Source organism: Mobula hypostoma, chromosome 17 (assembly GCF_963921235.1).
Source record: "Mobula hypostoma chromosome 17, sMobHyp1.1, whole genome shotgun sequence".
Classification (NCBI taxonomy): domain Eukaryota; kingdom Metazoa; phylum Chordata; class Chondrichthyes; order Myliobatiformes; family Myliobatidae; genus Mobula; species Mobula hypostoma.
Genome location: NC_086113.1, coordinates 495240 through 521875, shown reverse-complemented (window position 1 = coordinate 521875; position 26636 = coordinate 495240). Strand labels below are relative to the sequence as shown.

The 26636-nt window shown below is 42.9% G+C and overlaps 1 protein-coding gene across 1 annotated transcript in view; it reads right to left on the bottom strand.

Annotated features, from left to right (window-relative positions):
- Nucleotides 1-14368: 14368 nt before the first annotated feature.
- Nucleotides 14369-26636, bottom strand: part of nup42 (nucleoporin 42) — a 64924-nt gene continuing 52656 nt past the window's right edge. The window contains exon 7 of the mRNA XM_063069408.1: nt 14369-24763. Within this exon, the coding sequence (XP_062925478.1) occupies nt 24153-24763 (611 nt within the window). The 3' untranslated portion in view covers nt 14369-24152. The remainder of the gene's footprint in view (nt 24764-26636) is intronic.

The window sequence follows — 26636 nt, the reverse complement described above, 5'->3', positions numbered from 1 at the left end:
TCTGCAGGGGTCAGTGTTGGGACCACTTCTTTCTATGCTGTATATAAATGATTTAGATGATAGAATAGATGGCTTTGTGCCAAATTTGCAGATGACATGAAGATTGTGGAGGGGCAGGTAGTGTTGAGGAAACAGGAAGGCTGCAGAAAGACTTCGACAGATTAGGAGAATGGGCAAGGAAGTGACAAATGAAATGCAATGTTGGAAATGCATGATCATGCACTTTGATAGTAGAAATAAACGAGCAAACTATTTTCTGAATGGGGAGAAAATCCAGGAACCCGAGCTGCAGAGGGATTTGGGAGTCCTTGTGCAGAACACGCTGAAGGTTAACTTGCAGGTTGAGTCAGTGGTGAGGAAGGCAAATGCCATGTTAGCATTCATTTCAAGAGGTCTAGAATATAAGAGCAAGGATGTGATGCTGAGGCTTTGTAAGGCACTGGTGAGGCTTCACCTTGAGTATTATGAACAGTTTTGGGCCCCTCATCTTAGAAAAGATGTGCTGGCATTGGAGAGGGTCCAGAGGAGGTTCACAAGGATGATTCCAGAAATGAAAGGGTTATCATATGAGGAACTTAAGATGGCTCTGGGTCTGTACTCGCTGGAATTCAGAAGGATGGGGGGGGGGAGGATCTCATTGAATCCTTTCAAATGTTGAAAGGCCTAGACAGAGTGGATGTGGAAAGGATGTTTCCCATGGTGGGAGAGTCTAGGACAAGAGGGCACAGCCTCAGGATAGAGGGGTTCCCTTTCAAAACAGAGATGCGGAGAAATTTCTTTAGCCAAAGGGTGGTGAATTTGTGGAATTTGTTGCCACATGCAGCTGTGGAGGTCAGGTCATTGGGTGTATTTAGGGCAGAGATTGATAGGTTCTTGATTGGACATAGCATCAAAGGTTACGGGGAGAAGGCTGGGAACTGGGGTTGAGGAGGAGGGGAAGAAAAGGATCAGCCATGATTGAATGGCAGAGTAGACTCGATGGTCCAGATGCCCTAATTCTGCTCCAATGCCTTATGGTCTCACTCAAGTTCAGAGATTTCAGTTTTTTTGTTCTGTTCTGAGAAACAAACGGAAGCCTTGGAACTTGCAAAACTATTTTGGAATACCAGCAGGCATATCTCATTGTGTTCAGATTTTCTGAATAAAGACCCATTTGATGGTTTGCTGTAAAAATGCAGAAGTGGGTCGTTGATAAAATCCTTGTGAAGAAGTAATCACTCTCAGATGACCAATTTTCCAATAACGTTGTTTGTGTTACTGCTGAACCTAATTAATTTTTTTGATACTGCAGAGCAATTTAACCATTTGAAAACAAATACTGAAGAAATGATGCTTGAGACCATGGCACAGCTTCGCACCTCTACTGACGAGGTTCAAAGCTGACCTCCAGTGCTGTATGGAGAATGCACATTTCTCCCTGTGACTACATGAGAAGAAGCATAGAGTCATAGAAAAGTACAGCACAGAAACAGGCCATTCAGCCTGCCTTGTGCTGCTAGATTCTGGCAGATCGCTGCCCCCACCGCTGCCCCTCAACACCTGAGTCCCTGAGGTCTGTGTCCTGAGCCCCCTCCTTTACTCTCTGTATACCCATGACTGTCGCCACCCACAACTCCAATCTGCTATTAAATTTGCTGATGATACTACATTGATTGGCCTTAGCTCAAATAATAACAAGGCAACCTACAGAGAAGACGTCATCTCTCTTAAACAATGGTGTTAAGAAAACAACCTCCCCCTCAATGTCACAGAAACAAAGGAGCCGGTTATGGACTACAGGAGGAATGGAGACGGGCTAACCCCTATTGACATCAATGGATCTGGGGTTGAGAGGGTGAACAGATTTAAGTTCCTTGGCATCCACATCACTCAGGATCTCGTGTGGTCTGTATGTAACGGCTGTGTGGTGAAAAAAGCACACCGTACCTCTTGCACCACAGATGGTTGAAGAAGTTTGGCATGAGAACTAAGGACTTTCTACAGGGGCACAATTGAGAGCATCCTGACTGGCTGCATCACTGCTGGTATGGGAACTGTACCTCCCTCAATCGCAGGACTCTGCAGAGAGTGGTGCTGACAGCCCAGTGCATCTGCAGATGTGAACTTTCCATGATTCATGACATTTACAGAGAGAGGTGTGTAAAAAGGGCCCGAAGGATCACTGGGGACCCAAGTCACCCCAACCACAAACTGTTCCAGCTGCTACCATCTGGGAAACGGTACCACAGCATAAAAGCCAGGAACAACAGGCTCCGGGACAGCTTCTTCCACCAGGCCATCAGACTGATTAATTCATGCTGATAAAATTGTACTTACCATAGAAACTACAGCACAGAAACAGGCCCTTTGGCCCTTCTTGGCTGTGCCGAACCATTTTCTGCCTAGTCCCACTGACCTGCACACGGACCATATCCCTCCATACACCTCCCATCCATGTATCTGTCCAATTTATTCTTAAATGTTAAAAAAGAACCCGCATTTACCACCTCGTCTGGCAGCTCATTCCATACTCCCACCACTCTCTGTGTGAAGAAGCCCTCCCTAATGTTCCCTTTAAACTTTTCCCCCCTCACCCTTAACCCATGTCCTCTGGTTTTTTTCTCCCCTTGCCTCAGTGGAAAAAGCCTGCTTGCATTCATTCTATCTTTACCCATCATAATTTTATATACCTCTATCAAATCTCCCCTCATTCTTCTACGCTCCAGGGAATAAAGTCCTAACCTATTCAACCTTTCTCTGTAACTGAGTTTCTCAAGTCCCGGCAACATCCTTGTAAACCTTCTCTGCACTCTTTCAACCTTATTTATATCCTTCCTGTAATTTGGTGACCAAAACTGAACACAATACTCCAGATTCGGCCTCACCAATGCCTTATACAACCTCATCTTAACATTCCAGCTCTTATACTCAATACTTTGATTAATAAAGGCCAATGTACCAAAAGCTCTCTTTACGACCCTATCTACCTGTGACGCCACTTCTAGGGAATTTTGTATCTGTATTCCCAGATCCCTCTGTTCCACTGCACTCCTCAGTGCCTTACCATTAACCCTGTATGTTCTACCTTGGTTTGTCCTTCCAACGTGCAATACCTCACACTTGTCAGTATTAAGCTCCATCTGCCATTTTTCAGCCCATTTTTCCAGCTGGTCCAAGTCCTTCTGCAGGCTCTGAAAACCTTCCTCACTGTCTACTACACCTCCACTCTTTGTATCATCAGCAAACTTGCTGATCCAATTTACTACATTATCATCCAGATCATTGATATAGATGACAAATAACAACGGAGCCAGCACTGATCCCTGTGGCACACCACTAGTCACAGGCCTCCACTCAGAGAAGCAATTTTCTACCACCACTCTCTGGCTTCTTCCATCGAGCCGATGTCCAATCCAATTTACCACCTCTCCATGTATACCTAGCAACTGAATTTTCCTAACTAACCTCCCATGCGGGACCTTGTCAAAGCCCTTACTGAAGTCCATGTAGACAATATCCACTGCCTTCCCTTCATCCACTTTCCTGGTAACCTCCTCGAAAAATTCCAACAGATTGGTCAAACATGACCTACCACGCACAAAGCTATGTTGACTCTCCCTAATAAGTCCCTGTCTATCCAAATGTTTGTAGATTCTGTCTCTTAGTACTCCCTCCAATAACTTACCTACTACTGACGTTAAACTCACCGGCCTATAATTTCCCAGATTACTTTTCGATCCTTTTTTAAACAACGGAACAACATGAGCCACTCTCCAATCCTCCGGCACTTCACCCGTAGACAGCGACATTTAAAATATTTCTGCCAGGGCCCCCGCAATTTCAACACTAGTCTCCTTCAAGGTCCGAGGGAACACCCTGTCAGGTCCCAGGGATTTATCCACTTTAATTTTCCTCAAGACAGCAAGCACTTCCTCCTTTTCGATCTGTACAGTTTCCATGATCTCACTACTTGTTTCCCTTAATTCCATAGACTTCATGTCAGTTTCCTTAGTAAACACAGATGCAAAAAACCTATTTAAGATCTCCCCCATTTCCTTTGGTTCCGCACATAGCCGACCACTCTGATCTTCAAGAGGACCAATTTTATCCCTTACAATCCTTTTGCTCTTAATATACTTGTAAAAGCTCTTTGGATTATCCTTCACTTTGACTGCCAAGGCAACCTCATGTCTTCTTTTTGCCCTCCTGATTTCTTTCTTAAGTATTTTCTTGCACTTCTTATACTCCTCAAGCACCTGATTTACCCCCTGTTTCCTATACATTTCATACAACTCCCTCTTCTTCTTTATCAGAGTTGCAATATCCCTTGAGAACCAAGGTTCCTTATTCCTATTCACCTTGCCTTTAATCCTGACAGGAACATACAAACTCTGCACTCTCAAAATTTCCTCTTTGAAGGCTTCCCACCTACCAATCACATCTTTGCCAGAGAACAACCTGTCCCAATCCATGCTTTTTAGATCCTTTCTCATTTCTTCAAATTTGGCCTTCTTCCAGTTCAGAACATCAACCCTAGGACCAGATCTATCCTTGTCCATGATCAAATTGAAACTAATGGCGTTGTGATCACTGGAACCAAAGTGCTCCCCTACACAGACTTCCGTCACTTGCCCTAATTCATTTCCTAACAGGAGATCCAATATTGCATCTCCTCTAGTTGGTCCCTCTATATACTGATTTAGAAAACTTTCCTGAACACATTTTACAAACTCTAAACCATCTGGACCCCTAACAGTATGGGAGTCCCAATCAATGTATGGAAAATTAAAATCCCCTACCACCACAACTTTATGTTTCGTGCAGTTGTCTGCTATCTCTCTGCAGATTTGCTCTTCCAAGTCTCGTTGACTATTGGGTGGTCTGTAATACAATCCCACTAATGTGGCCATACCTTTCCTGTTTCTCAGCTCCACCCAGAAGGACTCAGTAGACAAGCCCTCTAATCTGTCCTGCCTGAGCACTGCTGTAATATTTTCCCTAACAAGCAATGCTACTCCCCCATCTTTCATTCCTCTGCCTCGATCACATCTGAAACATCGGAACCCTGGAATATTAAGCTGCCAGTCCTGCCCCTCCTGTAGCCAAGTTTCACTAATTGCTATAACGTCATAATTCCACGTGTCAATCCACGCCCTCAACTCATCCGCCTTCCCCGCAATACTCCTAGCATTGAAATATATACACCTCAGAAGATTTTTACCACCACTCACAACCTTTCTATCAGTGGATTTGCTTAAACTTTCAATATCATTTATTTTCGCCCCAGCCACACTGTCAGCTCTGGCACTCTGGTTCCCATCCCCCTGCAAATCTAGTTTAAAACCTCCCCAATAGCACTAACAAACCTCCATGAAAGGATATTGGTCCCCCTGTGGTTCAAGTGTAACCCGTCTCTCTTGTACAGGTCACACCTGCCCCAGAAGAGGTCCCAATGATCCTGAAATCTGAAACCCTGCCCCCTACACCAGTTCCTCAGCCACTTGTTCCTCCTCTAGAGCACCCTATTCCTACCCTCACTGGCACTTAGCACAGGTAGCAATCCTGAAATTACCACCCTTGAGGTTCTGCTTTTCAACTTCCTACCAAGCTCTCTATACTCACTGTCCAGGACCTCTTCACTCTTCCTTGCTATGTCATTGGTGCCAATGTGCACCACGACATCTGGCTGATCACCCTCCCACTTCAGAATGTCATGCAATCGATCAGAGACATCCTTGACCCTGGCACCTGGGAGGCAACAAACCAACCTGGATTCTCTGTCACGACCACAGAACCTCCAATCTGCACCTCTAACTATCGAGTCCCCTATCACTACCGCTCTCCCTTCTCCCCTCCCTTCTGCACTGCAGAGCCAGACTCAGTGCCAGAGATCTGGCTACTGCAGCTAGTCCCAGGTAAGTCATCCTCCCCAACAGTATCCAATGTGGTATACTTGTTGCTGAGGTGAATGGCCACAGGGAACCCTGCTCTGCCTGCCCTTTCCTCTTCCCTCGCCTGACAGTGACCCAATTTCCTGCCCTCTGCTCCTTTGGCGTAACTACCTCCCTGTAGCTTCTATGTTATATTGACTGTCCTGTTTGTACATACTATTTATTACAAATTACTATTAATTGCACAGTCAGACGCAGATGTCACGTAAAGAATCTTACTCCTCTTGTATGTGAAGGATGTAAGAAATAAAGTCGATTCAATTCAGCCCATCTGGTCCATGCAGAAACCATTTATGCTACTAACTGCCATCGACCCACACCAGGACCATAGCCTTCCATACCTCTTTCATCCATCTACCTATCCAAGCTTTTCTTAAATGTTGAAATTGGGCTCAGATGCACCACTTGTGCTGAGAGCTTGTTCCACTGTCTCACTTTTCACCTTTCGTTCTTAACCCACGACCTCTAATTGTAGTCCAACTCAACCTCAAAAGTGGAAAAAGTCTGCTTCCATTTACACTATCTATACCCCTTATAATTTTGTATATAAGGGGTCTGGTCAGGTCACTGGTCTGAGTGCTACTGGTACCATGTACCTGTCGCATGGTCGGGTGGTCGGCAACTAAACTGGCTCCTCCACCAGGCTCGCCTGCTGAGGAGGGTGGCTAGACACCCTGCAGGATGAAAAACAAGACCTGTCAAAGGGCGGATGAACCCTCTCGTAGGGCCAACGGCCATCTAGCAAACACGTGCCGTGAAGCGCAGAAAGGGCATCCCTTGCATCGAAGCTTGGTCTGGCCATTCGCTGCAACAGAACTTCCCCCAGCCGTCTTGGACCCCACCATACCGCTGGATCCGGGAGGGGATGTCGAGAGGGTGGGTTCGGACCTATGCAACCCCCTACTCACCTAAAATCCACTCACGCACACACTGTTCCTTTCTGAGGAGTGGGGTACCACCCCACTGACTGACTGAAAGGAACCATCATCATCCTATGGGATGGATAGCCAGAGAGAGGGTTAATTTTGTATACCTCTATCAATTATTCCCTCAATCTACTACATTCTAAAAAATACAGTCCTAACCTGTTCAATCTTTCATTTTAACTCAGGTCCTGCAGACCCAGCAACATCCTTGTAAATTTTCTCTGTACCCCTTCAATTTCATTTACATCATTCCTGTAGGTATGTGACCAAAACTGTACACAGTACTCCAAAATACACACCAAAGTCTCCCAGCTATAATCTTTCAGCCATGATTCAGTGATGCTTACATCATACCTGCCAATCTGCAATGTGCTGCAAGTTCATCTACCTTAATACGTATACTGCACGTAGTCAAATACAACAACTTCAGTCCTGTATTCACCCTTTTCGATTTTGTCACACCATGCTCAATCTTTTGATTCCTAACTTTGTCTGACATCTGCCTCTACAACCTCTCCACTAACTGTGCTGTGACCCTGATTCCCATTCCCCTGCAACTCTAGTTTAAACCCCACCGTGCAGCATTTACAAACCTTCCCACTAGGATATTAGTACCCTCCCAGTTCAGGTCCAAACCTTTCCTTTTGTACAGGTCCCACATTCCTTGGAGGAAAGCCCAGTGATCCAAAAATCTTATGCTTTTTCTCCTACACCAACTCCTTAGCCACATATTAATCTTCCTAGTTCTGGCCTCACTAGCAATGGCACGGCTAGCAATCCTGAGATCGCAACCCTGGAGGTCCTGCCCTTTAAGTTGTCACCTAACTCCCTGAACTTCCTACGCAGAGTGTCATCACTTCTCCTGCCCATGTCATTGGTACCCACATGGAGGCTGTTCATCTTCCCACTTAAGAATGCTGAGGACTCGATCCGAGATATCCCAGCCCCTGGAACCCAGGAGGCAACATACCATCTGGGAATCTCATTCTCATTCTCACCCACAGAACCTTCTGTCCTTCCCCCTAACGAATCCCCTATCACCACCACCTCTTCTCCCTCCTTCCCTTCTGAGTCTCAGAGGCAGACACAGTGCCAGAGACACAGCCACTGTGACTCTCCTCTGTTAGGTCACCCCCACCCAACAATATCCAAAGTAATATTTCTGCTGTGGAGGGTGATGGCTACAGGGTACTCCGCACAGGCTCCTTAACTACTTTCCATTTCCTGTCACTCTGTTTCCTGTGTCCTGCTCCTACCTTTCTACACGTCCTATCTATCACCCCCTCAGCGTCCTGAATGATCTGGAGTTTATACAGTTCCAGTGATGAAGTGTTTTTTCAGAGCCTGGTATTGAAGCAGATCAGCTCCTCTCTGCATGGTGACTTGGATCTGCTCCAGTTCACCTGCCGAAGTAACAGCTCTGCAGCAGATACCATCTTATTGGTATTTTACACAACCCTGGAACACCTGGACAACAAAGGTGCATACATCAGGATGCTCTTTATTGATTACAGCTTGGCATTGAACACCATCATCCCCTCAAAACTAATCAGTAAACTCCAAGCTCAGGGCCTCAATATCCCTTTATGCAATTCAGTCCTGTATTTCCTCACTTGAAGACCCCAGTAAGTTCAGATTGGCAAAAACATCTCCTCCACAATCTCCATCAGCATAAGAGTACCACAGGGATGTGTGCTTAGCCCCCTGCTCGACTTGCTTTACCCCTATGACTGTGTGGCTAAGTGCAGCTCCAACATCACATACAAGCTTGCTGATGACACCACTGTTGTGGGCTGTATCAAGGTGGGTGGGTGAATCAGCAAACAGGAGGAGAACCTGGCTGCGTGGTGTCATAACAACAACTTCTCACACAACGATACCAGAGGTCCACGAGCCAGGAGCAACGTTCAGTAACTTTAAATTAGACCATAAGACCTTAAGACATAGGAGCAAAATTTGGCCATTCAGTCTATCAAGTGTGCTCTGCCATTCCATATGGCTGAACCCAGATCCCAGTCAATCTCATACACCTGCCTTCTCGCCATATCCTATTTTGCCCTGACCGATCAGGAATCAATCAACTTCCATCTTAGATATACCCACGGACCTGGCTCCACCTCAGCCTGTAGCAGAACAATCCACAGGTTCACTGCTCTCTGGCTAACCTTCCTTCCTTACCTCTGTTCTAAAAGGCCGCCACTTAACTTTGAGGCTGTGGCCTCTAGTTCCTCTCCACATCCGCCTTATCTAGTCTTTTCAACATTCAGTAGGTTTCAATGAGATCCCCACACATTCTTCTAAATTCCAGTGAGTACAGCCCCAAAACTGCTAAACTCACCTCATATCTTAACCCCTTCTTTCCCAGAATCATCCTTGTGAACCTCCTCTGGACTTTTTCCAATGACAACACATCCTTTCTGAGATATGGGGCCCAAAATTGTTGACAATACTCCAAGTGTGGCCTGACTAGTGTCTTATAAAGCCTAAGCATTATCTCCTTGCTTTCATATTTTATTCCCCTTGAAATGAATGTCAACATTGCATTTGCTTTCCTTACCACAGACTCAACCTGTAAATTAACCTTCTGGGAGCCTTGCACGGGGATTCCAAAGTCCCTCTGCACCTCTGATGTTTGCACTTCCTCTCCATCTAGATAATACTCCACACTATTGCTCCTTTTACCAAAATTCATGATCATACATTTCCCAAAACTGTATTCCATCTGCCACTTCTTTCACCATTCTTCCAATTTGTCTAACCCTTGCTGCAACCACATTGCTTTCTTGGCCCTAATTAAACCCCCATCTACCTCTGTATCTTCCGCAAACTTTGCCACAAAGCCATCGATTCCATTATCCAATTCATTGACAAACAACGTGAAAAGCAGTGTTCCAATACTGACCCCTGAGGAACAGGACTGGTCTCTGGCAGCCAACCAGAAAAGGTCCCTTTTATTCTCACTCACTGCCTCCTGCCTGTGAGCCATTCCTCTGTCCATTTGTTAAGCAGCCTCATGAGAGGCACCTTATCAAATGCCTTCTGAAAATCCAAGTAAATATAGAAACATAGAAACATGGAAAATAGGTGCAGGAGTAGGCCATTCGGCCCTTCGAGCCCATCCACTGCCTCTCCTTTATTAACCTGTTTGCTACTTCCTCAAAGAAATCTAACAGATACGTCAGGCAAGATTTACCTGTACAGAAACCATGCTGACTTTGACTTATTTTATCATTAGTCTCCAAGTACCCCAAAACCTCATCCTTACTAATAGACTCCAATTCTTTTCCAACCACTGAAGTTAGGCTAACTAGTCTATAATTTCCTTTCTTTTGCCTTCCTCCCTTCTTAAAGAGTGGAGTGACATTTGCAATCTTACAGTCCTCCAGGACCATGCCAGAATGAAGTGATTTTTGGAAGATCATGACCAATGCATCTGTCATCTCTTCAGCAAACTCTCCAGGTGACTTATCTGCCTTAATACCTGACAGTTTGCATACACTTTTTCCTTTGTAATAGCAATGGCATTCACTCCTACTCCCTGACACTCACGGACCTCTGGCAGACTGCTAGTGTCTTCCACAGTGAAGACAGTTGCAAAGAACCCATTAAGTTCCCCTATTACTACCTCACCAGCATCATTTTCCAGTGGTCCAATATAAACTCTCACCTCCCTTTTACTCTTTATATAACTGAGAAAAACTTTTGGTATCCTTCTTTATATTATTGGCTAGTCTGCCCTCATATTGCATCTTTTCCCTTCTTATAGCTTTTTAGTTGCCTTTTGTTGGATTTTAAAAGCTTCCCGATCATCCAACTTCCCACTCACTTTTGCTACCTTATATGCCCTATCCTTGGCTCTTATGTGGTCCTTACCTTCCTTTTCATCCATGGATGCCTACACTTGCAATTTGAGAACTTCTTCCTCTGTGGGACATAACTATCCTGCGCCTTGTGAGCTATTCCCAGAAACTTCAGCCAACTCTGCTCTGCTGTTATCCCAGCTAGTATCCTCCTCCAATCCACCTGGGCAAGCTCCTCCCTCATGCCTCTGTAATTCCCTTTATTCCATTGTGATACTGATACATGTGACTTATTGGGTTATTACACAACACCTAATCTAAGAGCCTTTCTCCGAGAAGGCTCAAGCACATGCTGTTCTAAAAAGCCATCTCATTGGCATTCAACAAATTCCCTCTCTTGCAATCCGACAACAACCTGATTTTCCCAATTCCCTTACATATTGAAGTTCCCTATTACATTTGTGAAATTACCTTTAATACATGCCTTTTCCAGCTCCCTTTGCAATCTCAACCCAACATCTTGACTACTATTTGGAGGCCTATATATGATTCCCATAATGTGTTTTTTTTTACCCTTGCAGTTTCGTAATTCCACCTACAAAGATTCAACATTCTCTGACCCTATGTCACCTCTTTCTAAAGATGTAATTCCATTGCTTACCAATACAGCCACGCCACTGCCTATGCCTTCCTGCCTGTCTTTTCATCTTTAGATGTTAAACTTCCAACCTTCTTTCAGCAACGACTCAACAATGCCCACAACATCATACTGACCAATCTCTAATTGCACCACAAGTTTGCCCACCTTTTTCCGAAAGCTAAGCGTGTTTAAATACAGCACCTTCAGTCCTGCATTCTTTGACCTTTTGAATTTTGCCTTTGTGTTACAATTTAACTCTTTGCTCAGTCTAATTTGTACCCACTCGTTGGCTTGTCCTTCCTTACGTTCATGTTACACTCAGCGTCTGCTGTGCTTGTAAAGCTGCTTCTCATCCTCAGCTCTATCACACTGGCTCCTACCCCACTGCCATATTAGTTTAAACCACTCCCAACAGCTCTAGCAAACCTTTCCACAAGGATTTTGCCCCCCCTCGTATTCAAGTGCAACCCATCCCTTTGGTACAGGTACCTGCCACATTGTGCCAAGGCAGTGTGCTGTCAAAAAAAAAAGGTGCATGTGATTGCCTTGGATGTTCTTTTTGTGATTGTTGGATCCTGTTGGAATTGGTAACGTAGAACACTGCATGGTAGTGTTGCAGCTATATAGGACCCTGGTCAGACCTCGCTTGGAGTACTGTGTTCAGTTCTGGTCGCCTCACTACAGGAAGGATGTGGAAGCCATAGAAAGGGTGCAGAATAGATTTACAGGGATGTTGCCTGGATTGGGGAGCATGCCTTATGAGAATAGGTTGAGTGAACTCGGCCTTTTCTCCTTGGAGCGACGGTGGATGAGACGTGACCTGATAGACGTGTACAGGATGATGAGGGGCATTGATCGTGTTGTTAGTCAGAGGCTTTTTCCAGGGCTGAAATGGTTGCCGCAAGAGGACACAGGTTTAAGGTGCTGGGGAGTAGGTACAGAGGAGATGTCAGGGGTAAGTTCTTTACTCGGAGAGTGTTGAGTGCGTGGAATGGGCTGCCAGCAATGGTGGTGGAGGCGAATACAATAGGTTCTTTTAAGAGACTTTTGGATAGGTACATGGAGCTTAGTAAAATAGAGGGCTTTAGGTAAGCAGAGTAATTTCTAAGTTTGGGACATGTTCGGCACAACTCTGTGGGCCGAAGGGCCTGTATTGTGCTGTAGGTTTTCTATGTTTCCTATTGAGTCCAGTTCATTGGTGAGACCAGTGGCTGGGAGCTGCTTTGCCTCAGTTGTTGTACAGATGAAACCCTCATGCAGTGAGTCACCTGTTGTGGTTTCCGGCAAAGGAGATGCCAGAGCTGGATGTGTGCTGCTGGACTTGGTACTGGGATGGGAGCTGGCCGCTTCAATTGGTGCTACCCTCCCATGTTCACTCTGTGATAGAACAAGCTGGACCAGGATAACTCAGGAGCTGGGCAATATTTTTTCTCTTTGTGATTGCATGTTTTTCTGAAATCGTAACCATATGTGCTATATGCAGCTTGCTGTTCGTACTGTGGATTGTACCTTGGCCTCAGAGGAATGCTGTTTAGTTTGGCTGTATTCATGTATGGTTGAATGATAATTAAACTGAAATTGGAAGTTCAGCATTTGCCACCACCATTTCAGAGAACAAACGCAGAACTGTGGTTAAGAGGTGGAAGCAATCTAGACAGCCCCTACCTCACTGAACTGCCAGTAATTCAACTATTCTTTACAAACTTTCCCTTCTCCCTATGTTGTAGACCATTACACCAATGATAAAATAGACGTCAACACAACAATGTGCATCCAAACCATAAACAAAAGCAATAACAAACCCCCCCCCCCCACCCCGCCTCGGAGTCGTGAAGTATAGCCCAGAAACAGGCCGTTCAGCCCATCTACTCCATGCCAAAACCATTTAAACTGCTGACTCCCATCAATATACATCCGGACCATAGCCCTCCATACCCCTACCATCCGTGTACCTATCTAAACTTCTCTAAACATTGAAATCAAGCTTGCATGGACCACCTGCGCAAGCAGCTCATTCCACACTCACAGTCCTCTGAGTGAAGAAGTTTCTCCTCATGTTAACATAAGAACATAAGAAATAGGAGCAGGAGTAGGTCATCCGGCCCATCGAACCTGCCCTGCCATTCAATAAGATCATGGCTGATCTGTCCATAAACTCAGCTCTAGCTACCTGCCTTTTCCCCATAACCCTTAATTCCCTTACTATCTAAAAATCTATCTTAACTGTACCTTAAATATATTTAGTGAAGAAGCCTCAACTGCTTCCCTGGGCAGAGAATTCCACAGATTCACCACTCTCTGGGGAGAAAGCGTTTCTCCTCATCTCCGTCCTAAATCTTCTCCCCTGAATCTTGAGGCAATGTCCCCTAGTTCTAGTCTCACCTACCAATAGATTAGATTAGATTATGAGAACACTCAGTCCTCTTTTATTGTCATTTAGAAATGCATACATGCATTAAAAAATGATACAATGTTTCTCCGGAGTGATATCACAGAAAACAAACCAAAGACTAATACTGACAGAACCACATAATTATAACATATAGTTACAGCAGTGCAAAACAATACCATAATTTGATGAAGAACAAACCATGGGTATGGTAAATAAAGTCTCAAAGTCCCCGAGTCGATCGACTCCCGAGTCCCTGATAGCAGGCAGCAAGAGGGAGAAACTCCCTGCCATAAACCTCCAGGCACCGTCAACTTGCCGATGCCTTGGAAGCAGCCGACCACAGCCGACACTGAGTCCAACCGTCCGAAAACTTCCAGCCTCCGACCAGCCCCTCCAATACAGCCAATAATTTAGCCCCTCCAATACAGTAGAAGTTAAAATCCCCCATCACAACTGCCGTTCCACTCTTATAAGCCTCAGTTATTTCTTGGTTAATCGCTTCTGCCACTGCAATATTTTTATTAGGTGGCCTATAGACAACTCCCACCACTGATTTTTTCTCTTTACTATTCTTTTCTTTTCTTTTTCCAATATTTTTATTAATTTACATATAAGAATACAGAACACAGGAAAAAAATATATCAATACATTATACTAAATTGCATATAAAGACTCCTTACCCTATATTCATACAGGTTAATTAATTCGTAGCATTGAAATATAGTAATTTTATTATATTAAAAAAAATCTAACCCGCTACCAAGACTGAAACTGATTGGTAAAGAAAAAAGAAAAAAAAACTATTAGTCATCATCAGTGCTTTAACAACAAATCAAAGGTTTTGAAAATAATTCAGAAAAGGTCCCCACAATGTTTGAAAGTCTTGACTAGATTTAGAGATTGAGCATTGAATCTTCTCTGAATTTAAACATGACATCACATCACGTAACCACTGGGCATGAATAGGAGGGCCCTCATTTTTCCATTTAAGCAACAGTGTCCTTCTGGCCATAAGAGACATAAAAGCCAAAATGTGCAAGTCAGATGACTCCAAAATAATATCCTTTCCTCCAGCAATACCGAATAAAGCAGTTAAAGGATTAGGCTTAAAGTTTACTTTGAAAAGTATCGAGAAAGTTTGAAATACTTCTTTCCAATATTCTCCAAGACTCGGACATGTCCAAAACATATGAATGAGTGAAGCTTCTCCATTATTACATTTATCACAATACGGAGATATATCCAAATAAAAACGAGACAACTTATCCTTAGTCATATGGGCCCTATGGACCACTTTAAATTGTAGGAGAGAGTGGCGGGCACATAACGATGAAGTGTTAACCAATTTAAAAATTTGATTCCAAGTTTCCTCAGAAATTGAAGTCTGTAAATCTTGTTGCCAAAAATTTTTAATTTTATCTGAAGGAACACTTCTCATTCCCAGCAACGTATTATAAATATTAGATATAGATCCATTATAAAAAGGTTTCAAATTAAAAATTACATCTAGTAGATTATTATCAGGACTTTTAGGAAACGTACTTATTTGAGACCGTAAAAAATCTCTTATTTGTAGGTATCAAAAAAAAAAGAGTTTTGGGTAAACTATATTTAGTTGACAGTTGTTCAAATGAAAAAAGACTTCCCTCTACATACACGTCCTGAAAACATTTAATACCTAATCGATCCCATTCTTTAAAAGCCACATCAATCATAGAGGGTTTAAAAAAACATTAGAAAAAATGGGACTCGAAAGAGAAAATCTCAATAAGCCAAAGTATTTTCGGAATTGTATCCAAATTCTCATAGTGTGTTTAACTACCAGATTATCAGTTAACTCACTCAGAGACAAAGGGAGCGAGGATCCAAGAGGAGAAACAATAGAAAATTTATTAACAGAGGTAGCTTCTAAAGAAACCCACATTGGGCAATCCTCACAATTTATGTAATATAACCAGAATGTAAGATTTCTTATATTAACTGTCCAATAATAAAATCTAAAGTTTGATAAAACTAATCTTCCATTTTTCTTACCTTTCTGAAGATGAATTTTATTTAATCTAGAACGCTTATTCTTCCATATACAATAATAGAGTCAAGAGAATCAAAAAAAAAAGATTTAGGAATAAAAACCTGTAATGCCTGAAAAAGATATATAAATTTAGGTAATATATTCATTTTGGTAGAGCTAATTCGACCAATCAGCAATAATGAAAGAGGCGACCAATTTAATAGTATCCTTTTTATGTGATTCAATAGGGTAAGAAAATTTTCTTTAAATAGACACTTATAGTTTTTAGTGATTGTTACACCTAAGTAGGTAAATTGGTTTCTTACAATTTTAAAAGGAAGGTTAGAATTTGTTGGTATCAAATTGTTCTAAGGGAAAAGTTCACTTTTATGTAGGTTTAATTTATAACCTGAGAACTGGCTAAAAGAGGAGAGTAAAGAAAACATATGGGGTAATGAAGTCTCAACATTAGAAATAAATAGCAGCAATACAGCGAGACTTTATGAATAGTGTCACTCCTTAAAATACTGGCGATAGCATTAGATTCTCGAAAGGCAATGGCTAAGGGTTCTAATCGAAAAGCGAAGGGCTCAATGGACAGCCTTGTCTAGTGCCATGTTGAAGTTTAAATGGTTTGGAATTATGAGAATTAGTGATAACCCCAGCAGAAGGAACTAAATAAAGTAATTTAATCCATTGAATGAAAACGGGTCCAAAATTGGATTTTTCTAAACTTTTAAATAAATAATTCCATTCAACTCTGTCAAAAGCTTTCTCAGCATCTAGGGATACCACACATTCCAATATCATGTTAGAAGGAGAATAAATAACATTTAATAACCAACGAATATTAAAGTGAGAATATAGATTCTTAATAAATCCAGTTTGGTTATCAGAAATGACAGATGGCAAAATATTTTCAATCCTATGGGCCAAAACTTTAGATAGGATCTGAGTATCAACATTAACTAAAGAAATTGATCTATAAGAAGAGCATTCAGTTGGATCCTTTTTTTTAAGAATAAGCAAAATGGAAGCCTCATAAAAAGATTGAGGGAGTCTTCCCGATTTAAATGAATCCGGAAAAACTGAACATAAATGAGATATAAGCAGTGAGGAAAAGGTCTTGTAAAATTCTCCAGAAAATCCATCTGGACCTGGAGCTTTCCTCAAACGCAATGAGCGCACAGCCTCGACAATTCCCTCAAACGCAATGAGCGCACAGCCTCGACAATTTCCTCAAACGCAATGAGCGTACAGCCTCGACAACTTCCTCAAACGCAATGAGCGCACAGCCTCGACAACTTCCTCAAACGCAATCAGCGCACAGCCTCGACAATTTCCTCAAACGCAATCAGCGCACAGCCTCGACAACTTCCTCAAACGTAGTGAGCGCACAGCCTCGACAATTCCCTCAAACGCAATGAGCACACAGCCTCGACAATTCCCTCAAACGCAATGAGCACACAGCCTCGACAATTCCCTCAAACGCAATGAGCGCACAGCCTCGACAATTCCCTCAAACGTAATGAGCGCACAGCCTCGACAATTCCCTCAAACGCAATGAGCGCACAGCCTCGACAATTCCCTCAAACGTAATGAGCGCACAGCCTCGACAATTCCCTCAAACGCAATGAGCGCACAGCCTCGACAATTCCCTCAAACGCAATGAGCACACAGCCTCGACAATTCCCTCAAACGCAATGAGCGCACAGCCTCGACAATTCCCTCAAACGTAATGAGCGCACAGCCTCGACAATTCCCTCAAACGCAATGAGCACACAGCCTCGACAATTCCCTCAAACGCAATGAGCGCACAGCCTCGACAATTTCCTCAAACGCAATGAGCGCACAGCCTCGACAATTTCCTCAAAAGAAATAGGTTGTTCCAACAACTTTCTGTTGTCGGCAGAAATTGTGGGAATGTTTAGTCGATCTTAAAAAAAAAATGTTCATTACAGTGTTATCCTTAGAAGATTCAGAACTATAGAGTTTAGAGTAAAATTCTCTAAAAGTATCATTTATTTCTAAATAATCAGTTGTCCTATCACCATTAGCTTTGCATATTTCTTTAATCTGCTGTTTAGCTATAAAGGTTTTAATCTGATCAGCCAATAATTTACCTGTTTTATCTCCATGAATATAAAATTGACTTTTTATCTTTTAGGAGTTGGGTTTCAGTTGGATAAGTTAAAAAATCATATTTAGTTTTAGTTTCAACATGTCTTTTATATAAGGCAGGTTCTGGAGCCAAGGCATACTCTTAGTCTCGTTGTTTCAGCTGATTAGCTAAATCACTTCTCTCTTTATTAGCTTTTTTCTTAATACTTGCGGTATAAGAAATAATTTGTCCTCTAATATATGCCTTAAAGGCATCCCATCTGATAAGACCAGAAGTCTCCTCTAATGTATTCTCTTCAAAAGTATTTTGTCTCTCCATAAACTTAAAAAAATCTTTATCTGATACTATTCTTAATCTCTACCCAGATGGAGTCAACATTCTGCTCCGTAGATCTTATATCGTCTCTCACAATCGCCCTGATCTCATCATTAATTAACAGCACTACCCCACCTCCTTTGCCTTCCTGCCTACCTTTCTGTATTCCCTTGGATATTTAATTCCCAGTCATCTCCACCTTGCAACCAAGTTTCTGTAATGGCCACTAAATCATATGCCTTGGTACTGATCTGTGCCACAAGTTCACTAACCTTGTTTCTAATACTACGGGCATTTACATAAAGCACCCTTATCCTCATGGTCCTTTTAGAATCTAGTGACCTATGCGATTTTTGCTTTTTCCTTTTATGCACTCTACTCTTTTTTCTTCACCAACTCTATCTTCGGTCTCTGCATCACTTCCCTCTTCTTTTCAGTGTTGGTTCCCATCCCCCTGCCATATTAGTTTAAAACCTCCCCACCAGCACTAGTAAACAATCTCCCTAGGACATTGATCCCGGCCCCGCCCAGATGAAGACCACCCAGATGGACTGGTCCCACCTCCCCCAGAAGCGGTTCCAATGCCCCAAGAATCTGAAACCCTCCCTCCTGCACCACATATTCATGCTAGATATCCTGCTATTTCAACTCTGGCTATCACGTGGCAACACTAATAATCCTGAAATCCTTTGAGATCCTAGCTCCCTAAATTCAGTTTGTAGGACCTCATCCCGCTTTCTTCCTATATTGTTAGTACCTACATGCACCACGACAGCCGGCTGCTCACCCTCCCCTTTCAGAATGCCCTGCAGCCTCTCCGAGACATCTCTGACCCTTGCACCTGGGAGGCAACACACCATACGGGAGTCCCATTCGCGGCCACAGAAGCTCCTCTCTATTCCCCTTACCATGGAATCCCCTACCACAACAGCTCCACCACTCTTTTTCTTGCCCCCATGCGTAGCAGAGCCACCCATGGTGCCATGATCCTGGCTACTGCTGCCTTCACCTGGTGAGCCATCTCCTCCAACAGACCCCAAAGCGGTACATCTGTTTTGGAGGGAGATGACCGCAGGAGACTCCTGTACTACCTTCCTGCGACTACTCTTCCCATTGGTCACCCATTCCCTATCTTTCCTTAGATCCTTAAACTGCGGTGTGACCAACTCACTAAATGTGCTATCCACAACATTCTCAGCATCTCGGATGCTCCCAAGTGAGTCCGTGCGCAGCTCCAATGTCACCATGCGGTTCTCAGGAGCTGCAGCTGCACACGTAGTCATCAGGGACACTGAGTTTGCACATGTCACAGGAGGAGCATGGCACAGGTCTGAGCTCACCTGCCACGACGAGCAACCGATGTTAGCGGACGAGGACCACGGGAGAAAGGGAAGAGCCCACTGGGGAAGTCAAAGGCCATTATCTGTGAATCTCTGCGAATCAGTTCCTTAAACTTAAACTTCTCACCTTTCACCCCTGGCCCATGGCCTCTGGTTGCAGTCCCACCCTACCTCAGTGGAAAAAGTCTGCTTGCATTTACCCTATGTATACCCCTCAATTTTGTATGCCTCCCTCAATCTTCAGGGGGAGATGGGGGAGGAGGAGAGAGACTGACTTTCAACCTTATTTACATTTTTCCTGTAGGTATGTCACCAAAAATACACACACAATACTCCAAATGAGGCTTCACTAACGTCTTGTACAACTTCAACGTAACATCCCATCTCCTGTACTTAATACATTGATTTGTGAAGGCCAATGTGCCAGAGGCTTTCTCTACAACACTATCTACCTGTGACACCACTTTCAACTAATTATGGACCTATATTCCCAGATCCCTAACACAAAATACTCTGCAGATGCTGGGGTCAAAGCAACACTCACTACACGCTGGAGGAACTCAGCAGGTCGAGCAGCATCCATGGAAAAGATCGGTTGACGTTCCGGCCCGAAACGTCGACCGATCTTTTCCACGGATGGTTTCCAGATCCCTTTTTTCCACCACACTCCTCAATGCCCCACCCTGGTTGGTCCTACCAAAATGCAAAACCTCGCACTTGTCTGCATTAAATTCCATCTGCCATTTTTCCAGCCGATGCAAATTCCTTTGCAAGCCATGATAGCCTTTTTTGTTGTCCATTATACCTCCAATCTTAGTGTCATCAGCGAATTTGCTGATCCAGTTAACCACATTATCACCCAGATCATTTTTATAGATGACCAGAACCAGTTCCTGCAGTAGTCCACTAGTCACAGGCCTCCAGGCAGAGTTGATCATCTACCACCACTCTCTGGCTTCTTCCACAAAGCCAAAGTCCAATCCAGTTTACCACCCCATCTTACACTCAGTCTGCATCTCTCATTGCTCTGGTCCTCTTTCGAGGCCATTTGGTCACCACATCTAGGCTTCTGCGTTACACACATCTGTGGCTGAGAGGCTTTAAAGCACCTCATTTACTTGTTCATCCATAACTATGCCTCAGCTTTCTGATAGACACATCTGGTGGAGGTGGGGTGAAATAGGAGAGTGGGGACACAACCATACTGTTTGGTGCCCTCCGATCTGAAGGCCTGAACATAAATTTCTCCTTCTAATACACACTTACCCCACCCCCCACTCTGACCTTTTACTTTCCTCTGGGTCCCCTCCTTCCCTTTCTCCTATGGTCCACTCTCCTATCAGATTCTTTCTACTCCAGCTGTTGACCTTTCCCACCCACCTGGCTTCCTCCAGCATTGTGTGGCGTGTGTGTGGATCTCCAGCACCTGCAGGTTTTCTTGTATTTGTGATTCACCTATCAGCTTCCAGCAAGCCTATTTCCCCTTCCCCCCACCTTTTTACACTGGCATCTTCTTGGACTGAAATATTCATTTCCATGGATACTACCTGATCTGCTGAGTTTCTCCAGCATCTTGTGTGTGATAGTGTTCGATAAATCAAAGAGAACGTAGGTTAGGGCAAGTAGGGTGTGAGAATGAGGATTGGGTGTCACCTTTCATCGTCTCTGCAACATTGCCGCCCCACAGTCATGGTGTCTGGAAAATGGCAAGCACCCTTTCCTCCTGGGCTGGGCTTAGATCAAGCCTCATTCCTAGTTAATTGCTCACTCTGGTTATATGACATTTTATCCTGATTGAGGGTTAAATGTACAATATGTTTGGATAATATTCCTGCATGCTTGAATAGTGGGCAGTATGTGCAAACACAAGTTTGAGACATGCCACACAATATAAATTTATGATTAAGACAAAGCGCAACCAAACTTGTAGCAGAAGCTCCTACAGTTATTCCTCTTCATGCACGTGACAGGAGATAAGTCCCGGTGCTTCACTGGAACCTTCTTCAGCTATTTATGGCAAGCACATAATACTTACGCAAACACGTAACCACCACCTTCGCTAAATTCAATCTAAAACTAGAGTGCAACTTGTCTAACTATAGAGATTGCTGAGAATCACTGGAATATCAACCATCACGTTCTTATTCATTCAAGCCAATCGCTTTGCCTTCATTATTCTGCAAATCCCTCACCTGGAAAACTGAGCTACTCATGCTGAAGATCTGTGCAATGGCTAACTGCAACAACAAACATTTCAGATGCTCACATTATTATTATTAGTAGTAGTAGTAATCATACTTTATTGATCCCGGGGGAAATTGGTTTTCGTTAATTTTCGTTACTTAAAGCTGCAAATGTTAAGCCAGGACTTTCACAAAGGACTTGTCGAAGGCCATTTGTGCTCTTCAGCTGTTTTAATGGTTATTGTTTTGGGAGAAGTGACGGTCAGAATCACAAAAGGTGGTGAGTGTCCTGTACCACAGAGACAGCCACCTCTACAGAGCTTCTCTACAATTCCAGAAAGTCCAAAAGCATGTAACTGTAAATACTTTGCACTGTTCTAAAATATGAATTGTGGTTACCTGGATTGCAAAGGATAGTGAATGCAATGTAAATTAATTTTTAGAAGGCATTCAATAAATTATCTAATCGGAGACAAGCTATCAAAATACCTACATCCATGAGTGTACTCATTTAGAATCATCATCTGAGCTATAATTTGCCATAACAATATTTAAAACAATATATTTTTTCAAATTTGCAATGTAAAACTTTAGCACAGCCTTTGACAAGGTACTGCATGGGATGTTGGTCAAGAGGATTTAGTCACGACATTCAAGATGAGGTAGTAAATTGGATTAGACTTTGGCTTTTTTGGGAGAAGCCAGAGAGTGGTTATAGAGGGCTGCCTCTCTGGCTGGAGGCCTGTGACTGGTGGAGTGCTGCAGGGAATGGTGTTTGATCCATTGTTGTTTATCATTTATCAATGATCTGGATGATAATGTGGTTAACTGGCTCAGCAAATTTACAGATGACACCAAGATTTTGGGGGGTGGGGGGGGTCGGAGAGGAGGCAAGGAAGGCTATCAAAGTTTGCAGGGGGATCTGAACTAGCTGGGAAAATGGCTGAAATATGCAGACAAATGTGAGGGGTTATACTTCAGTAGGACCAACCAGGGTAGGTCTTCACAGTAAATAGTAGGGCACTGAGGAGTAAAGTAGAACAGTGGGATCTCGAAAGACAGATTCATAATTCCTTGAAAGTGGCATCACAGGCGGATAGGGTTGTAAAGAAAGTTTATGACAAATTGGCCCTCAATAAATCAAAACATTGAGTACAAGAGTTGGGATGTTAGGTTGAAGTTGTTTAAGACATTGGTGAGATCTAATTTGGAGTAGTGTGTGCAGTTTTGGTCACCTAGCTACAGGAAAGATGTACGTAAGATTGAAAGAGTGCAGAGAAAATTCACAAGGATGTTGCTGGACTTGAGAACCTGAGTCACAGGTAAAGATTGAATCGGTTAGAACTTTATTCCCTAGTACAAAGAAGATTGAGAGGAGAGTTGATAGGGGTATAAAATATTGAGGGGTATAAACAGGGTAAATGCAAGTAGACCTTTTCCACTGAGGTTGGGTGAAGCTACAACTAGAAGTCATGGGTTAAGGGCGAAACGTCTAGGGGGAACGAGAAGAAACTGCTTCATTCACAGGGTAATGACAGTGTGGAATAAGCTACCAGCAGAAATGGTGGACAGTGATGTAGGTCAATGGGAGTTGACAGATTAGGAGTTTGGCATGGATTAGATGGGATGAAGGCCCTGTTTCTGTGCTGTAGTGTTCTGACTCAAAGACCGAACAAAATACAATGAGTTTTGTGGTAATGAAGGGTTATCCGGTCTTGGAAGAACTCTAAATGCAAATTTATCTTGTATGATGAAAACATGTGCAGCATATTCCACCCACTGAGGGAATCACTTCTTAAATCAAATATTCCATGGATGAATGTGGAATTATGCTTATAAAACAACAAAACATTATAAAAATTGTTTATGGAAAATATAATTTTTTTCTCGCAATAATTTCAGGCATTTAAAAAGTTTAATTTCAGCTCAGCCTGGAAGTATCATGAAGTTTCTGTCTGCAGATTCCATTGATATTTATTATTTGTACACTTAACTTTAAAAAAAATATATAAACTTTATACTTAATACAAATACTTTCCTGTCAAATTTAGCACAAAGGCAGCCCTAGAAATATTTTGACAAATACTTAATAAGGACTAAATAAGGGATATTTCCACTTAAAATAACAACTCGTCAACTTTCAAGTTGCTGGAACATTCAATGCTCTCACCAACATAGTCACTCTTCCAGAGTGAAATCAAACTCCTAGAGGAACTCAGCAGCTCAGGCAGACCCTGCGCAGGGAAACAAACACTGATATGTTGATGCATTTATTCCAATGAGAGCTAGCACAATTTTTTTGAATTTTGGTTGGGATATAAAGAGAACACAACAGTTAAGTCCCCAGTAAGTTATTACAATGGTAAACTAGTTAAATAGTAAATAAAGTAATATCTTTATCAAAAATTAAACTTAAATTGAGAGAGCTCAATTTGAACTGCGATTGTATTAGTCAAATTCACGCCCAGGAAAATAATCAATTCACAAATTTACTTAACCAGTCAAAAGTTCAATGGGTGGTGGTCTCAACGGGATCTTCCCTAGGGTAAAGGTCTTTGCTTGAAATTCTTGCAGGTCATCTGCTGAAAGTTGTGCCTGGGGTGTGTACAGTGCATCACACCCATTGACAGGAGTGTTCTGTGGCTGAGAGACAGGTATAGGAGTTGTCCCAGAATCAGTATTTGTTGTTGTTGTTGTTGCTGCTGTAGCTGCAAAACCCCCAAAGGTATCAGTTGTTGATGTTACACAGCTCCCAAAGGCTGAGGAGATAGGTGCTCCCATCGATGCAGAACTCCCAAAACTGCTGGAAACTGTTGTGTTGCTTCCAAATTGGGAAGAGTTTCCAAACACGGAGATACCTGGCGCAGAACTAGATACAGAACTACTAAAGACTGAGAATGAAGCCACTGTCCCTGAAGGAGCCCCAAAGGTAGGTTTGTTTCCAAAGACTGAGGAAGAATCAGCTGCTTTGGTTCCAAATCCTGACTGTGGAGGGGCTGTAGATGCCATTGAGTTTCCAAATGAAGGGGCTGCTGCAGCAGTCCCTAATCCAGCATCTGGTTTAAAACTAAATGTGTTGCTGCTTGCAGTAGCAGAGGTGAAAGCTGTGGAAAGAAAGAAAAAAAAACATTTCATTGTTTTGTTAAATCCCATAAGAAACAGAGCTTCCAAATCACAAAAGCTCACAGTAACACAACTTGAGACCCTTTCATTTGTGTGGTAGGATTCAATTATAAAATGGATGTAGGACTACAAGCAAGATAAAGACCTATTCTCACAAACATTACAAAATTTAACATCAGCAATGTTCAGTGCAGATCAATCCAGCTGGGATTGAATCAGTATGTGCAAGTACTATTAGCCCTTGTGCTACCAATGAATAAACTGATGAAGGCCTTCATTAGAAAACAACCTTCCAACCATTTACAGTTGAAGTCAGAAGTTTACATTCACCTTAGCCAAATACATTTAAACTCAGTTTTTCACAATTCCCGACATTTAATCCTGGAAAACATTCCCTGTCTTAGGTCAGTTAGGATCACTACTTAATTTTAAGAATGTGAAATGTCAGAATAATAGTAGAGAGAATGATTTATTTCGGCTTTTATTTCTTTCATCACTTTCCCAGTGGGTCAGAAGTTTACATATACTTTGTTAGTATTTGGTAACATTGCCTTTAAATTGTTTAACTTGGGTCAAACGTTTTAGATAGCCTTCCACAAGTGTCTCACAGTAAGTTGCTGGAATTTTGTTCCATTCTTCCAGACAGAACTGGTGTAACTGAGTCAGGTTTGTAGGCCTCCTTGCTCACACACGCTTTTTCAGTTCTGCCCACAAATTTTCAATCGGATTGAGGTCAGGGCTTTATGATGGCCACTCCAATACCTTGACTTTGTTGTCCTTAAGCAATTTTGCCACAACATTGGAGGTATGCTTGGGGTCATTGTGCATTTGGAAGACCCATTTGCGACCGAGCTTTAACTTCCTGGCTGATGTCTTGAGATGTTGCTTCAATATATCCACATAATTTTCCTTCCTCATGATGCCATCTATTTTGTGAAGTGCACCAGTCCCGCCTGCAGCAAAGCACCCCCCAGAACATGATGTTGCTTCCCCTATGCTTCACGGTTGGGATGGTGTTCTTTGGCTTACAAGCCTCACCCTTTTTCCTCCAAACATAACGATGGTCATTATGGCCAAACAGTTCAATTTTTGTTTCATCAGACCAGAGGACATTTCTCCAAAAAGTAAGATCTTTGTCCCCGTGTGCACTTGCAAACTGTAGTCTGGCTTTTTCATGGTGGTTTTGGAGCAGTGGCTTCTTCCTTGCTGAGCAGCCTTTCAGGTTATGTCGATATAGGACTCGTTTTACTGTGGGTATAGATACTTGTCTACCTGTTTCCTCCAGCATCTTCACAAGGTCCTTTGCTGTTGTTCTGGGATTGATTTGCACTTTTCGTGTCAAGGTGCATTCATCTCTCGGAGACAGAATGCGTCTCCTTCCTGAGCGGTATGGCGGCTGGGTGGTGTTTATACTTGCGTAATATTATTTGTACAGATGAACGTGGTACCTTCAGGCGTTTGAAAATTGCTCTCAAGGATGAACCAGACTTGACATCATTTTCTGACCTTAATCCAACAGAAAATTTGTGGGCGGACTGAAAAAGTGTGTATGAGCAAGGAGGCCTACAAACCTGACTCAGTTACACCATTTCTGTCTGGAGGAATGAACCAAAATTCCAGCAACTTACTGTGAGAAGCTTGTGGAAGGCTACCCAAAGCATTTGACCCAAGTTAAACAATTGAAAGGCAATGCTACCAAATATTAACAAAGTATATATAAACTTCTGACCCACTGGGAAAGTGATGAAAGAAATAAAAGCTGAAATAAATCATTCTTTACTATTATTCTGACATTTCACATTCTTAAAATAAAGTAGTGATCCTAACTGACCTAAGACAGGGAATGTTTTCTAG